Source organism: Tamandua tetradactyla, chromosome 1 (assembly GCF_023851605.1).
Source record: "Tamandua tetradactyla isolate mTamTet1 chromosome 1, mTamTet1.pri, whole genome shotgun sequence".
Lineage (NCBI taxonomy): Eukaryota > Metazoa > Chordata > Mammalia > Pilosa > Myrmecophagidae > Tamandua > Tamandua tetradactyla.
In genome coordinates this window covers 141,041,631-141,059,245 of record NC_135327.1, presented here as the reverse complement: position 1 = coordinate 141,059,245, position 17,615 = coordinate 141,041,631, and the positions used below count along the sequence as shown (strand labels likewise).

The 17,615-nt window shown below is 36.6% G+C and overlaps 2 protein-coding genes across 20 annotated transcripts in view; one reads left to right on the top strand and one right to left on the bottom strand.

The window, feature by feature from the left end:
* The window catches only part of FAM185A (family with sequence similarity 185 member A), a 180,376-nt gene that overhangs the window by 51,310 nt on the left and 111,451 nt on the right, over nt 1-17,615 (bottom strand). For 2 of the 6 annotated variants that reach the window (XM_077156938.1, XM_077156857.1), the window contains one exon: nt 11,561-14,944. The exons of 1 other annotated variant lie outside the window; for it this stretch is intronic. In XM_077156938.1, coding sequence (XP_077013053.1) covers nt 14,832-14,944 — 113 coding nt within the window. In that variant the 3' untranslated portion in view covers nt 11,561-14,831. Of the gene's footprint in view, nt 1-6,929; nt 7,044-9,337; nt 9,432-11,560; nt 14,945-17,615 lie in introns of those variants that run through there. 3 more of the 6 variants (XR_013174059.1, XR_013174067.1, XR_013174061.1) reach the window with 3 other exon arrangements.
* Nucleotides 1-17,615, top strand: part of FBXL13 (F-box and leucine rich repeat protein 13) — a 309,023-nt gene that overhangs the window by 280,758 nt on the left and 10,650 nt on the right. For 6 of the 14 annotated variants that reach the window (XM_077155911.1, XM_077156580.1, XM_077156337.1 and 3 more), the window contains 2 exons: nt 6,912-7,075; nt 11,336-13,562. In XM_077155911.1, the coding sequence (XP_077012026.1) occupies nt 6,912-7,075; nt 11,336-11,525 (354 nt within the window). In that variant the 3' untranslated portion in view covers nt 11,526-13,562. Of the gene's footprint in view, nt 1-6,911; nt 7,076-8,819; nt 9,021-11,335; nt 13,563-17,615 lie in introns of those variants that run through there. The other 8 variants (XM_077156057.1, XM_077155859.1, XM_077156173.1 and 5 more) reach the window with 6 other exon arrangements.

Here is a 17,615-nt window from a genome sequence, read left to right as displayed (position 1 = left end):
TTCCCTATAGAATTCCTTGGGTGGGCCTATTAAATGATGTTCCAGTATGACATTAAAAATATACACAGGCATCCTTTTGTTTTATTTTCAAGTTTTTGATATTTTTTATTGACATCTGTTTAAGAAGATATACATGTTCATTGGAAACAAATTTCTACTACTTAGAAAAGCACAAATGAGAAAATAAAAATCCAATCATCCTATAATTCAAAAAAATACTGTTAGCATTTTATTCTTATTCTTCTAGATATTTTTCTATGTTCAAAGAGATTAGAAATAGTTGCAAAAAGCTTTTGTTTTGTCTTGTTTTTATAAGAATATAGTTATATATTCCACAATACATTATAGTCTACTTTTTTTTTTTTTTTTCACTTAATGTATTATAGACATATCTCCAGGTCTAGAAACAGAGATCTCAGATTCTGGATTAATATGGCACATTGAATATGCACATGTAATTCTGTACTCTCTTGAAACCTTATCAAAACTATAGAAGAGGTCTAAAGGCCCATGTGGATAGGGAAAACAGGAGAGGAGACAAGCGCAACAAAATTTTGGAAGCTTGAAAAAAAATGGACTAATTTAGCAGACCAGAAATAGATTTTTGAACTCTAAACCAATAAGGAAAGCTGAAAAACAATCTGATTTATACCATAGAATCTTCACAAAGCTCAAACTTGGCAGCATTATGTACCAATGGAACTGGGTTAAGTGAATTCTAAAATAAGGAGGGTTGGATTAGAGATCCTTGAGCAGACAGATCCCTAGATCCCTTGATCCCCTCCCTAATTCCATAGTACTTGTCATTTGCCCTTCCCCATCCCCAGAAGAAGCCTTAAGATTTATTCCTAAAGCAGGGTTTTGCAAACCTTGGCACTATTAATATTTTGGATTGGATAATGCTTTGTTGTGGAGGGCTGTCCTGTGCATTATAGAATACAAAGCAGCGTACCTGACTTCTACCTGCTGGATATCAGTTGCAACACTGCATTCCCCAGTTGTGATGTCTAGACACTGCCTCATGTCCCCTGGGGGACAAAATCATTCCCAGGTGAAAACTGCTCTAGAGATAGTAAAACAGAGGGTTGCTGGGCAGGTATAATTGAGGGTTTGGGTACAAATCTGAAAATACAGATTAAGTGTTGGAATGCTGAATGTGGAGACACTCAGGTATCTTTTCTCACTCAGCATCCAGAACGTGACATCAGATCTTTCCCACCAGGCAGAAAGTAGGAGAAAGAGAAAAGAAAGGCTCCAGTGAGAACAGAAAATGAGGCAGAAGTTTTGTTTATTTGTTTTTACAGGAGAAACTAGGGGAATTCCTTCTATAAACTAGGCAGTGGATTATTGTCTTGCAACCTATAAGCTAAAAGGGATGTTACACAAATAAGATATTATGAAATGCATTAATCTGCATCAAAGGTCTTAATGAGAAAAAGAAAGGGAAGCAAATTATCTCTAAACTTGAATGTAAGAAACAAGAAGAGTGCAGCTCTAACATCTGAACTGTTCTAGTCAGATGTGGGTCCAATCAAATATCCTGATTTAGAAGATGTGGTCACCATAATTTGGGATGATCTGAACAAACCTAATCTCACCTCACTCACAAGTCATTAGGCTATGACCCCCAAACATATTTTCCACCTATATTGCTTTTATTAGCCATAAAACACATTAGGTTTCCCAAAAGCCCACCTTATCTATCTCCTAGAAGGTCAGCTCTTCCCTGCAAACACCTCACCTCCAAGGTTTGTGATGAGTATTGCCGTCTTGTCCTGCCCAACAGTAAAATGCCCAGGAAAGCAAATGCAGATCTAAGTCAGAAAAGGGTTGGTTGCTATGATTCTATCAGTTCTAAGTCCTCAGTAGTACACAAGGGTTTGTCTGTACTTAACACTGTCATCTTTGATCCTTATAACATCAATATGAAGTAGGTGTTAGTAAAGATGAAGAGGAAAGAATGGGGGTGGGGGTGGGGTGGGAGAGGAAAGATAGAGGAAGCAAAATGAAACCCTGAACAACAAACAACATGTTTCTGCAGTATACCCTTGAGGGAAATAAAGTAAGCTAAAACAGACCACAGCTTTGGAGTTGTATTTCTATCTGTTAAGGAGGTAAAGTGAGGAATAACTGAGAAGGTGATTAAGCCAGGTAACAAAAACCCTGCTGCTCTCCACTAAGGCTGTGCTGGGCTCAGCTAAAGCTATACAACCTTTAGGAAAGGTGATTAGGTAAGCCCTAGAGCACAAACAGAATTTTCTCTTAGATAAACTATTATGGTAAAACATTTTATCTGAAAAGTTTGCTAAAGTTTATCTCTAGAGATTTGATAACCCTGGGAAGTGTTAATATTTTTGTTCGTTTGCTTTTAATTATTCTCATTTTATAGATCAGGAAACTAGGAGTGGAAAGGGATAGGGCATGATTTAATCTTTAATGGAATAACTCCAATTCCAGGACTTTTCCCAACAGACTTACAGTAGAAAGGGAAAAGAATAGGCTACTTGCTGATTCTAGAATCCCCCCCAATAATCCCACCTTTTCAACCTTTTTTTCCTTAGTGCAGCTGGCCAAGTAGTTTAGAGGTTTCAAAATGGTCAAAAATAAAATCAAGATATGATCAATGGATTATAGTTTACTATATTACAAAGGGCAAGACTCCTGGCATGTGATATTGGCTAATGTATTAGTTACCTATAGCTATGTAACCAATTATCCCAAAACTTAGTGGCTTGAAGCAACTATTTTATTTGCTTACATTTCTGAGGGTCAATGATTTGGGTTGGTCTTAGGGTTTTTTATTTTCCTAGTGGTTGTGCCTGGTGTTGCTCATGAGGATATAGGCATCTATTGGCTCAACTGGGAGCTGGTTTAGGTTTAGGGGCCTAGACTAGGAGAGTTTCTCCCAGTGGACATAGTCTAATACTCTAGAAGGCTAGTCAGATTCTTCATGGGGCAGCAGCACATCCCAAGAGTGCAAGAATGGAAGCTGCAAGACTTCTTGAGGTCTGGTTCAGAAGAAGAACATGACTTCTGCTCCATTTTTCTGGTCAAAGCCAGTCACAAGGCTAGCCTAGATTAAGTGGGGGCGGAATGCCAGTTCTTGCTGGGAGGAGCTGCACAGCATGTATGGCTATTTTTAAACCACCATAGCTATACCCTCACAAATACATAAGAAAAATAAAACAGAGCTCCTAGGAAATAGCCAAATATAGTGTAACATTCAAGAAGATGATTTCTCAGAGCCTCTCCCTCTCTTGAAAATGTATCCAAAATATTTTTATTATATTTAAAAGCCCTCCCAAGGTTCAATGACTTATCTAAAAGCTAGAGCAGAAACTTAGGTGCTGCAGTGGTGTGGCTGAGGTGACCCATGCTTTAGGCATTTCCTATAATCTCCATTTCTTCTTTTATAATATGCATTCATTCATTCAGCACATTTTCCCTGAGCATTTAATATGTGCTAGACACTCGCAAGACCCTTGTGGAAATTTAGAGACAATATGAAAAAGGTAGTCCTTCAAAGAACTGGGTATACTTCATGGATGGAACTGAAACTGGGTAAACTTCCTGCTTCCCCCACCCCAGGCATAGAAAGGCCCTCATTCACCTACTCACATCCATAAGAAACAGGTAACTAAAGCTGAGGGTGCCCACCCAGCCTTCATCCCACTTCTACACTGCCATTGGGACTATCACAGATGATCATATGTCCAATCCCCAGAGAGGAAGGTCCTGTCATGTTGTTGGAAGGACTTGCTCAGACTAGAATTCACTGGTGATCTTGAAGAGAATAAGACCATCAGCAGCATCTAATCTCCAACCTAATGCAACAAGTGCAGTATTAAACAAACAAAACTATGAAACTTAGGCATTCACAAATACATAAGCGGAATGCCAGTTCTTGCTGGGAGGAGCTGCACAGCATGTATGGCTATTTTTAAACCACCATAGCTATACCCTCACAAATACATAAGAAAAATAAAACAGAGCTCCTAGGAAATAGCCAAATATAGTGTAATATTCAAGAAGATGATTTCTCAGAGCCTCTCCCTCTCTTGAAAATGTATCCAAAATATTTTTATTATATTTAAAAGCCCTCCCAAGGTTCAATGGGAGGGCTTTTAAATATATATAAAATATAATAATGTCAGGCATCCTTTTTGGCTTGAGGCTTGACCTTCAAGGCAAGCCATTTCTTGCTGCATTAGATTTCCGTTAGTTAAGAGCTGATAGATATAATCATTATTGATCCAAAAGTTCTTTTGTGGGCTTTGACCCTGTTCTTGCTGTTCATCTTTGAGGTATTTTTATTTTTCTTGGAATCACCACTACAGATGCTAGTGAAATTACTTGGCTTCCCAGACAATCAAAACAGGCACATACACACACAAAAAAATCCTTACAAAAACAACAGTACAATTCAGTAAAGACAAAAGACAAGGGTCAAACTCTTTTTGTATTAAGAGCTCCTACTAAAAAAGATCCCATTGATTAATAGCAAAGGAGTTGAATAATGACAATAAGAGCTACTATTTATTGAGTGCTTACTATATACTAGTCAATGATCATATATTATCTCATTTAATTCTGATGTCATTCTTGGATAACTATTTTACAAATTGCTAAACTAAGGTACAGAGAAGTTAAGCAACTTGCCCATGGTTGTACAACGAGATTGTGGTAGAGCTGGGAATCAAACAAGGGCAAATACTACTAGTAAACAACATAGAAAAAGATTCAGAATAAAAAAATGCAAATTAAAACATTATTTGAAGTTATTATTTATTACCTATTAAATAATGTAATTTTTATTGCTAAGGTAGCTAGGGTTTGAAACTGGTTCTAATGTTAACAGTGCATTGTATAGGCTCTATGCAATAGTACAATCCTTTTGTGAGGCAATGTGTTAATATATAAACAAGAGCCAAAAAAATCATACTCCATTAAATACCCTTTTGGAATCTATGTTAAGGAAACCAATTCAAAATTTGGAGATGGCTATGTGCATGAACACAGTTATCACAATGTTATTTAAACAATAAAAAGTTGGAAACTACTGAAGTAATATATGGGAATGGTAAATTATGTCTATGAAATGAAACATTTTGCAGTTATTAAAGACTGAAAGTATGAAGACTGTAAAGTAATAGGGGAATGAATTCCTGGGAAAAAAGTGAAATGCAAAATTAAATTAAGAACTATATTTACAATTCTGTCGGGTAGGGGCAACTAGTAAGAAGTACTACAGAGTATGAATAGTGATTATGTTAGGTGACAAATTTATGAGTAATTGTTTTTCCTTTGCTATTTTTGGTACTTTTTTTGTAATGTGGTTATATTATTTTTTACAAAATAATTTAAAAAAGAAACCAAAACATTTTTCAGGGAATCAAAAGTAGTTGTGTTAGCAATAACAATCTCTGACCACTGGACCTGAGATCAGAGACTTGCATCCAGGAGTTAAGAATGTATCCAGTCATCTCCAGGCCCAGTTCCCAGCCCCTAATCCAAAAATCCCAACAACATCACCTCAGTCATTGAACATGGTGAGTTTCTGATCTATAGAAAATTACAGGCTCTTTTTTGCTCTCCCATTATCAAATAAAATCTAGCATTATAAGAGCTACCTGCCCTGGACTTTCCCCGTCACCACACTATCCTTCCTTATCTCCGCAATTCTGAGGGCCTCTTTCCTTTTTACAGTTACACCAGATCCTCAGAGACCCACACAGTAAGACAGCAATGTCTGCCAGTACTTTTTTGAGAATTAGGGTTCTTTTTCTTGTATGCTGTATGTGGGGGTCACATTTCATTCTTTTTCCATGTGAGTATCCTGTTATTGTACAACCATTTGTTGATTTTCTCCTTTGGGAGGGGGAGGGGAGAAGTGCACAGGCCAAGAATCGAACCCGGGTCTCCAGGTGAGAATTCTACCACTGAACTACCCATACACCCCCGAGAATTAGTTTTAATGTTGGTCAGACCTTGATCTTGAGCATGTTCTAGAAACAGGGCATACTTAGACAATGACGTCTAGTTTTCCAAACTTAAAAAGTGTGCATTCCAAATGAAGGTTTTTCTGTACAATTTTCACAATTTGATGTTAAAAACAAGAGCCAAGCTTCATGGCAATGTGTTTTTAGAATGTTTAAACATTTAAAATAAGAAATTAAATCCAGTTGGAAAAAAAAATTGGAAAAAAATTCCTTGGGGGAGAGAGACGTAGGTGATTCTGAGTATGTCTCAATTCAGCTATAAATTCAAAAGCTAGAGTCTGAGTTAGTGAAATAAACTGAGAAATAGGGTTGAATTACCTCTGCAGAACACATGGAAGATCCTAAACTGCTGGAACCTTGAGGAGAGTTTCCCAGATTGAGGTCCATGCAGACTTGTGGTCTATGCCTTGGCCCTTTCTCCATTTCCAGAAAAGTCCACTTTACCTTTCTTACACATTAACCCTCAGAGATGTCCAAACCTCTTCTCAGAATAATCTGACCCTAACTGTGGGATAACTTCAGGGGATGCACATTTTATAGAAATAACCTTATTAAACCTATGTTTCCAAATTGATGCCTTAGAATAGATTTTAAGTTCAAAGCCAAATCCCATCTCTATAGCTTTTCATAAATTGCTCATATTTGGTGTGACAGGTATTACTAGGAAAGCTTTCATGCATTTCCCATCCATACCAGAGCACTCTAAAATGAAAATAACAGCAAGGTCACAAATTCTACTAGTACCACTTAAGACATATATTTCACTGTTTTTGACCTTATGTTAAACCACTAGCTTGAGTTAACAAGCTCATTATATGACCAGCTGACTGAAAAAATCTGGGTTATGATTCTATTCTTCCCTGGGATGAAGTTAATCTGAATAACCAGTACTTACTCTGGCTGCCTGTTCAGATTACTGACTCAGCAATGGAGATGTTATCAGCAAAATGTCGTTATCTGCACATTTTGGATATCTCTGGTTGTATCCTGCTTACTGACCAAATCCTTGAGAACCTTGAGAGAGGTTGCAAACAACTCCGGATCCTTAAGATGAGATATTGCAGAAATATTTCCATGTAAGTATGCACCTGAATATGAAAAGGTCTGAGGACTACTTATTGAGAAAAGAAAAAGACTATGGCATTTGTAATACATAGTGGTTCTAATAGGAAGTATTTATGTTTTTTTTTTTTTTTTGCCCAATTGATGTCAACATTTTGAGTTGAACCAAGGGAAACTCTCTTCCAAAATAGTCTTTCTGGTGCCTTGTCTCCAAATTTGCAAAGTTTTCCCAGTGAAGTAACAGCAGGGTAAATAGGCAAGCTACAAAGGGAGAAAGTCTCTGGTGTCCACCCCATAAGCAGTTTTCTGCACCATTGTTAAGCAGTTTTTTTCTATTGATTGAGAATTAAAATGTTTAACTGACCTGAAAAGCAGCTTTCTTTTCCATTTAAATCCTTGGGTGGAATTGGAAAAGCTACTATGTATGTGAACCATTCAAGACTCAAGTCCTTAATGACCCCTAATCCCTGACCTATGTTCACACTAAAAGAAGCACAGGGGTTTGCTCTTAAGAGGGCAATGTGGCTTCCTTAACTGCAAAGTCTTTTGCCTTATGTGGGTAAAAGGGAACATTTGGGAGCTGAGACAGAAGAGATTCTTTTCCTTTGAGAAGAGGTTCAATAGCTTTGAATGCATTGGACTCTCACACATTTAATTTCATTTTGAACATAAAAACACTGATGATACAAACCTTAAAATCCAGTTTCTTGGAAGAAACTGACCTAGAATTATGCTTTGTGTACAAACTACCCCATACTCAGTGGAATCTGAAAACATTGCACCAGCTCTGAAAATTACAGAGGTCTCCTCAGTCCACCCTTTCTGAACCAGGTGAACAGTAAATTTTTGGTCAATGAACCAATTGGCTGTAGCTCTTTTACAAGAGACCTTCTGGCATGAGATATAGCTATCATCCTACCAATCCCAGAGCCTGAAGGGCTTCCAAGAAGTCACCCAGAAGCTCCATGTGGAGGCACAATAAAGGCAGCTTTAATTCAAGGAGAGAGAAGTAATAACTACAATCACAAAACATGACAAGAAAATTCAGGGGTCTGTATATCAAGTAGTGGTATAGTCTTCTTATGGTCCTCTGTAGGAACAGCAAGAAAGGCAATGTAGAGGAAGAAAAGCAGAGTGGGGGAGAGAGGAAAAGACCCTCACAATGACTCCCACAACATATGAGGCTCTGAACCAGAGAGGGCAAACGGCCATTAATTCTGTAACTAGCGAAGAGTAAGGGGACAATTCTGACATTTTTTGGATAGGAGCCCAAGCCTTTCAACTCTAGAGAGATAAGCAGAGAAAGTCTTTGTGGACTGCAGACCCCCAAACAACAGGATAGAGATTCCTTGAAGGTCTTCTTTAGTGATTGCTGGCAGCATAAACTCAGGCAGCCAGTACTCCCAGATACCCTGAGAAATCTGTGTTGCCAGGAAATAAAACTCCCATCAGAGTTCTTCTCCATACCAACGCATGTAAAGCTTAAGCCTTTGTGATGTGGATCTGTTTAATTTCATTATTATTATGAACAAATAATGTTACTTAGACTTATTATTTGTCATCCACTGTATTAAACCTTACCCTCCATATACTATATATTTCATATATATTACACATATTTTCATATATGATCACACAAATACCATAAAAATGGATAAGGAAATTGGTTAAAGAGGTTAATGGCATGCTCAAGGTCACACAGATGGAGGCCTTTGTACCTAGGTATTAATCATTACTGTGCTGTTCTTTTGTCTTTAGATTAGTGATTCTCAATCTTTTCTAAAGCTTTGAATTTCAAGGCATGTGCTCAAAAGGGGAGACATTCAATAAGGAGATGTGTTTTCTGTTGTGCCCAAATGGTTGCTGATGCATAAAAAAAGAGACTGCTGGTTAAGAGTGATCTTTGGCCTTGATTTCAACACTCTGCTTTTTCACACACTCAAGAAATTGGAAGGAGATGTGAGTGAGAGCAAGTTATATTATTACAGGATATCCTTGAATCTTTTAATTTATATTTTTACAAAAAGTCACTTATAAACTTCTGTAAATCATTATCATCTAATGTGACATTTTACAACTGATTGTGACATACCATGTTTGAAAACCACCATTCTATATATTGATCCAAGAAAACCCTCTTTCACCAGGTTAAATGAGTGAATGATGACTAACAATTGCAATAAACTGGTTCAATTCCCAAATCATCTCATACAAGGTCTTAGAGTAACTTAGGCTAAGGCAGAGTGTGGAAGATAGGTAAAAGATTCAACACATACTCAAAGGAACGTAGAACACACGGTGATTCCTAAGTATCCATTTTCTTTTCAATATTTCCTAGCTCCTATGTACTGAACATACTGCAGCTCCAAGCTGTAAAGATAAAACAAGAGCTGTTTCTAGCAAGAGCTTTCAGTTTCTCTGCTTTCAGGTTTCCTGATTCTTTGCAAAAGTACATATGTGCAAACACCCAACTGCAAAGAATACTGTGAAAACGAACTCAGTGAAACTTGACAGCAATAATCATACTGGACTATTCTCTTGAACTGGTCCTGAGTCCTAGGAGAGTCAGTCTATGTGAAGATTCTAAAAGTCATGGTAAGGTGGTGAGTGCAGCTAGTCCATGGGCTAAGGATTTTCTTCTGAAGTGGAGAAGGGGATAGTCTACACTAACATTCACATTCCTCTAAAACTAATTCCAGATTTGCTTCAGCACTTAAGACCTTCAGTCTTCCCCCAGTATAAAACTTACTGTGAAAGTACCTAGGTTCAAGATGGCCCTAGAGATACTCTTGAGGCATTCCAGATTACTTAACCTCCTGGCATCTGAGGTGGGAGGTGGAAGGGCACTTGAGAGAAAGGAGGTAAGTTCTGAGACCCAATTCTTTGCTCCCCTCCAGTCTGTAAGCATCATCTCCAATGGTCAAGAGACTCTCTGATGTTAAGTTTCACTGAAGCTAACTGTGGGGGAATGGGAGAGCAGTGTTTATCACTAAGAGGTGAGGTAAGGTTGGGGGAGGGGTTAGGGGGCCAAGAAATAGCAAATTTAATAAATGCAAGTGCCACTGGTGTGATGCAGCCATGGCTGGATTTCAATATTTCAGTCTTTCTACTCACTCCCTAGTTTGTCTGGGTTTTTGGTCTATATTGGAAAGTCAACACTCTCCAGTTTTTATTTTTTCTCAAATTCACATTATTTTCTATAGTTTTTATATCAAAATTACCACCTAATTTATCCTGACTTGCAGCTGACTGTATGACCCAAACTTAGCATTAAGCGTACTTATTCTCTGACTTGTTATCTAGAACTCCCAAAAACTGTTCGCACTTCTGAGCAGCTGTCTGCACTGTCTGAACTCATATGGTCATTTAGCACAAATTTAACTTTAAGTGTAAGGTAATGCCAATCTTCATAATCAGTGACTCATTTTCTAGACTTTTGTAATTAATAACTCCATGTTACATATAGCAATAGTGGGGAAAGTAGCCCCTTTTTGGGTACACATCGTAGTAACTCATTTCTGATCCTCCAAAAATTGTCCATAAGAACTCATTTCCTTTTTAGTACTGACCTCATGATTCAAAACAACTTCCTCAGGCAGCTCTCCTGTTCTTAAAATGGCTTTGTTTTCAAGTAAGATAGACTTTGTTTTGATGCCTGCCTGCCAGCCTTCCTTCCTCCCTTTCTCCCCACTAAGAAAGAAAATAACATAGCATTTTAAAACTCTTTTGGGGCCATGGGTGTCTTTGAGAATTTGTTAAGTCAGTAAACCCTCTCCTTTCAAAAATGTACCTGAGAGACAAAACTTTGCATGAATTTTCAGGGAGTTCACGGACCTCCCTGAAATTCATTCATTATGCAGCAGGGATCTGTGGGCTCTTGGATAAGAACTCCTGTGCTGTTGCATGGTCAACCTTAACAGGTTGGCAGGTTAGAATTTTCCCTCACTAAGGCAACTAGGAATACCAGGCAGAAGGTTCACTCAGTGAGCACTGCAAATAGTACTTCACTGTTCCCATACCATGGCCACGTGCAATTTTCTCCCCCATTCATTGTGTCTGTTCATCTCTGAACTGGCTAAATTAGAGAGCCACTTAGTCTTTGGGACCCTGATTAGTACCACAATTATCTACACTCTCCATCTTAGCAAGGCAAGGGAGCTGTGAAGTAAATTTGACTGTGACAGTGAGTTTTTCTAAGCCCAAATCCAGTCTAGTTTGAAAATTCTACACTAGTGAATACTGTAATCAGCTAATGCTAATCTCTATTATTACAGGGAAGCAGCTATCAGAATGTCATCTGTAGTTCAGCAGCAGGAATACAGTCCCGATGATCCTCCACATTGGTTTGGCTATGACTTCGAAGGCAATTCTCTTACACAGCAATACAATATGACAACAGTTAAAGATAAAGTAGAATTGACAACAAAAGAGGCAATATATGGTAGCGAAGAGGAAGCAGTATGATCTTCAGCCGCAAGTATGAAGAACAAAAAATCCAGAACTTGACAACTTTTCTTTATTTAATACAATTTTTTTAAAACTAGTTGGATCTCAGTCACAATGTACTCAAACAGCATATCAACTCCTGAATCTTATTCCAATTACAAATATTCCTAAATACATGATTAGTTCTTCTATCTAAATAATCATGATTTAAAAAAATCAAATCAACTACTACTACTATGTAAAATTTCCACCTAATCTTAGCTTAATCAAACCAACAATTTTGATGAGATGATGAAATCTAAGTTTACAGTTACATAAAACAACCCTGAAAGATGTGCTTTTAGGACAAAGAATTTAAGAGCTTCTCTTTAGAAAAAAGGAAAAGAAAGGAGAGAAGGCCATATAAGTCAAAATAAGAGTTTGGACCAGGGCAGTGAGACTTTATTATAACAAAGGACACAGAAATAAATATTTAAAGGAGACATGGCTTTCTTATAATTTCTAGATACGTGACAACAGAAACCTAAATGCCAATTAATCCTGGATTCGTCTCAACATCTGACTTAACTGTCGAGGGCAAATCACATAGAAAAAAGAATTATCTGTGACTAGAAAAGACGTCTCTAAAATGTCTTAAAAAGATCTCTTTTTAATCAAACTTTCACCTATGGAGGAGCTTTTAAACTGTGCTATGCCACAAAAGATGCTCTACTAATTTTATGCTAGTAGATATGGGTTATTAACTACATATCTACATATTAATTTTGAATGTGTTCATCTATGGATTTTTACCATTCTGTTAAAAGACAGTAGTTCTCTTTACATTAACAGAATTCGAATGATCACTTTAGTCTTATCATGATTTGATATTATATAACACTGATTTTTGGTAGCGTCCAGGAGAAACTCTTCTGACTGCCACAAACAAGTTGTGTCAGTAATAGTAGATTAATCTTTTAATCTTTCTATTTCCTAAATCACTTATCCCTTAAATGGGGTTAATCCATGTTTTATACCTCAAAAGTTTGAAATAAGGATAAAACTTAAGATAAATGACATGAAAGGTATTTCAAAAGTTATAAAATAATACTTTGCTCTACAAGGTATTATTATAGGGGACTCTGTTTTAGGTAAATGTTTTTAATAATTCTCCACATCCTTAGCGTTGATTTTGAAAAGAAGTGATTTCAAATGTGGAATGGTTCTTGGAGTAGACAGCAAGGGAGATGGTTGAATAGGAAGTTTTAAGACTTGCACTAAGAGACCTAAGATGACTGTTACAAGTGAGTGATTTTAAACTGAATTTGGAGATTTCTGGCACTGCATAAAAGTTGGCTTCAAAGGTCTGGTACTTAATATCTCCCACACACAATTGGAGAGACCTATATGAAAAAAGGCAACTGCTTTCTAAAGGAAATTAATAATATCTGCATGGGGAAGATGAAAGTAAAGAAAAACACACTATGTTATGTCTCTAGAAACCTTAGTAGGTTGCTTTACTATCAGAGCTTGTTCTAAAACACTCTGAGTAAAACTGTCTTTTAAACAAAAATAGGAGACACATTCACCCATTCTGGGGAGACAAATTTTATAGCTACAGAAATGAAAGAAAAATGGTAGGTGTTAGAAAAGGTTGTCTATGAAAGGGGACTAAGAAATAGCATAGAAAGGTAAAGAAATGTTGAGGTTCTCAGTGCAAAATACCCAAGGCATCAAGTTCTCAGTGCAAAGCACTCAAGATACTACTTAGGTCTTTCATTCTTAAGCATTTGCTTTATGGAGGTCTGTGTCCAAGACAGCAAACTATGGAAGCTTTTCCTTTCTATTTGGAACTTGACCTTGTGATATGAATATGTATAATTACATTAATAATTTTAAATATAATTAACTGCTATTCATGACCTTGTTGGCAAATTTCATAAACTTTATTTTAGTCACAAAAATGTTTATATTGCTGCTATGAAGGTGAAAAAAGATGACAAAAATTGCCTCAATGCCTCCCAGTTTCCTCCACTTAATGATTTAACACACATACATACCATAACCACATCAAACATAACCACATACAGATGTCTTCAAACATAACCACATACAGATGTCTTCAAATTCTGATTTCTGGAAGGGTGAATTAAAAGGAGACTGAGATATCCCACAAAGCTGACCTTTTGCTTCATAAATCATAAGTTAAAAACTCTAAAGAAATGAATATTAACAAAAAGGAAACCATTATAAATAAATATTGGAAAGTTGTTAGAAATCAGTGTTAAGGAAGTGATTTTTCCTAATCATAACAAAATATAATCCAATAGATATGTCTATTCAGTGTTGTATATTTTTAATTTAAATGTTCCAGGAGTAAACAAATAGGGTTTGAAAGAAAGGGAATTCAGAGATTAACTTTATACAGTATAGTGTTATGAAAGTGAAAGCTTATCTTCATGTATTAGGCTATGAAATACCTGAATGTTTCTTCCTAATGTGATACATCCTAAATTACACAAAAAATATTAAGAATCATTAGCAACTGCATCACATATACAAGTTTTGTTGCTCGCAGTTTAATTTACATTGATGTCATGTGAGGTACTTAGAAGGAAGCGTCAAATGAGAACTGTATTAGATGGAATTCTAAGAAAACTGTACCCTATGACCTACACCCATGTTAAATCTGTCTTGGAAACTAATGTAAGACTATCACTCCTGCGATTATGTTACATTACATAGCAAAAGGAAAATTATCCTGTTGTCTGAGCCAAAAAACTGAGATCTGCCCATCTGGTCACAAAACTCACACACGCAAAGCATGAGAAGGATTTGTTGCTGGCTTCAAAATGGAGGGAGTCACAAGAGAAGGAATGCATATGGTTGCCTCTAGAAGTTTAGAGCAGATACCAGCGGGCAGCCAGGAAGAACATAGAGACCTCAGTCTTATAGCCACAGGGAACTGGAATCTGCCAACAACTTGAATGAGCTTGGAAGTGGCTTTTACCCCAGAACCGCCAGATAAGAACTCAGACTGTCCAACACTTTGATTTCAGCCTAATGATACTGTGAATAAAGAACCCAGTTATGCTGACCTATAGAACTGTGAGCTGATAAATAGGTATTAAGCTACAAATGTGTGGTAGTTAATTACCTAGCAACAGAAAGCTAATATAATAGCTAGCATAAATTTTGAAAAAGCTCCCCCAAAACAAAGCAATCGACCAGTATTCATTTCCAATTTGTTGTTTCCAACATTTATATAAAACAGTTGTATTTTCATTTTGTGGTTATAGATATGGGATTCATTATTTAAAATTATAAATACAACTCAGACCATCCTCAGTCCTGTAGCTTCAGGGACTGAAACCAGCTCTGACTTCTAAAACTTACAATGCCTTTTGGGGCAACAGCCTTAATCCACTTTCCATAGTCACTTGCTTGGTTCATGAGCCCTAAAACACAAAATGGCATAAAGTTATCTATTAATCAGCCACACCAATATTTGACTACATAGATATTAACAACACATCTCTGAAACTGAAAACCATCTTAGAACACCAAAGTCTTAGTAAAGACAGTTTGAGTTGGGAAAGAGATGTAAAGACATTACTTGGGCTTGATGTCCTTTCATTTTCTCAGAACAACTCTGAGAGGGAAGCTATTTTGTTTTTTATTTTTATTTTTGTATGTAGGTTTTAAAAAGAACATTATCGATGAATGACTGACATAAAACAAACTGCATGTTGTTCAAGTGTATAATGCAGTAAGTTTTTACATCTGTAAAAAATGGGAAACCACAGCCTCATTCAAGATAATGAACATATCCATCACTCCCAAAACTTTCCTTAGGCTCCTTTGTAATTTTTCCCTCCTGCCCCTTCCTGCCTGGCCCCCATTCATAGGAAAACGCTGAATCTGTTTTGTGACACTATGGATTAGTTTGCATTTTCTAAACTTGTATATAAAGAGAGTCATACAATATGTACTCTTTTTTTGTCTGACTTCTTTCTCTCAGCATAATTATTTTGAGGTTCATACACATTGTAGCATGTATCATCAATTCATTCATTTTTATTGCTGAATAATATTCCATTGTATGGAGTTTGTTTACCAATTCACCTGTGGATGAACATGTGGGATGTTTCCAGGTTTTGGCTATTACACATAAAGCCTCTATGAACATCTGTATATAAGTATTTGTTTGGATATATCCTTTCATTTTGCTTGGGTGGATGCCTAGGAGAAGAATACATGGGTCATATGGTAGGTACATCTATGAGTTTTTAAGAAACTGGAAAACTGTTATTCAAAGTGGCTATACCATTTTGCCTTCTGATCAGCATTTATGTAGGTGTTCCAGTTCCCCCACATCCTACCAATACTGTTTATGGTCAATCTTTTTAATTTTACCACTTGTAACAGGTACATAGTAATATTTTATTGTGATTTTGTTTTTTGTTTTTTGTTTTGCATGGGTAGGCTCCAGGAATTGAATCCGGGTCTCCAGTATGGCAGGCGAGAATTCTGTCATTGAACTGCCATTGCCCTGCCCTTTATTGTGGTTTTAATTTGAATTTCTCTAACAACTAATGATGTTGAGTATCTTTTCAGGTGCTTATCTGCCATTCTTTTATCTTTGTTGGAGAAGTATCTGTTCCAATTTTTTGCTCAATTTTGGGGGGGGTGGACTTTTAAAATTTCTATTGTTTTAACATATACATAATATAAAATTTGCTGTTTCAACCATTTTTAAGTGTACAATTCTGTGGCATTAATTACTTTTACAATGTTGTGCTACCATCACCACCATCCATTATAAAAACTTTTTATCACCCCAAGTAAACACTATACCCATTAAGCAACAGCTTCCTATTTCCCCTTCCCTCAAACCCTGGTAACCTCTAATCTAATTTCCATCTCTATAAATTCACTTATTCTAGATATTTCATACAAATGATACAGAAATACAATATCTGTCCTTTTTCTGTATGGCTCATTTCAATTAGCACAATGTTTTCAAGGTTCATCCATGTTGTAGCACGTATCAGAACTTCACTTCTTTTTATGGAGAATAATATTCCATCATATGTATATACCACATTTTGTTTATCCATTCATCTGTTGATGAACATTTGGGTTGTTTCACCTTTTGGCTACAGTGAACTTTGGCATACAGATTTGTTTCAGTCCCTGTTTTCAATTCTTTTGGGAATATACTGTGGAATGGAATATGCTTAACTTTTTGAGGCGTCAGCAAAGGCTGTTTTCCATCATAAACACTGCACTAGCAAATACTGAACTGTTGACCCTAGGGGAAATACAGAGTTAGGTTCCTGGGAGCCTCTGGTCGCAATATTTCTTCAACCAATCATTACCTAATCTTGTTTTATGAGTGTTTCTATTTGAAGACACCTTATATCTTTTTCTTCCCCTTTCAATTTGTATATAGTGATTTCCTGGGAAGCTCTTTGTTTTGCCACCCTTTTACACACTGCTCCCACATAATTCCATTTATAAACAGTATCATTGACTGAACATTTCAGAGCAACATTTTTAAAAAGCCTCTGAACATAAATTTCACATAAATTTAAGCAAGTTTAATCATAAACTGCACAGTGAGCAGGTATTTTGGAGATTATTAAATAAGATGTTAATTCATTAACATTGAACTCACAGTCAACAGTGTTATAACTCATGCCTGTATGAAGCTTATCTGTTTTCTCATGTATTTTCTCATAACACAGCCTTCTTCTACTTAGAAATGCTAGGTAGCTCTATGCTTGGAGGCCATTTTAAGGTGAAACCAACAAAGAGCACAAAAATGTGAAAAATGTGGCATTAAGTACACCATGAAAAGAACTCTTGTTTACAGTATGAAAGCTGTAACACATGAAGGCAGTGTGTTACCATGTTCAACTTCAGCTGGGATGTGCATGTTAGATGACTCAAAGTTTTCACTACTCTGTGTCTGTGAATGACTGCAAAAATGCATCCAATACAAAATCTGCAAAGGAGAATTGACTGTACTTTCCAATTTTCTTTTTGATTTCTTCTTTGACTCATGGGTTATTTAGAGTATGCCATTCTGTTTCAAAATATTTGGGAGTTTTCCAGTTATCTTTG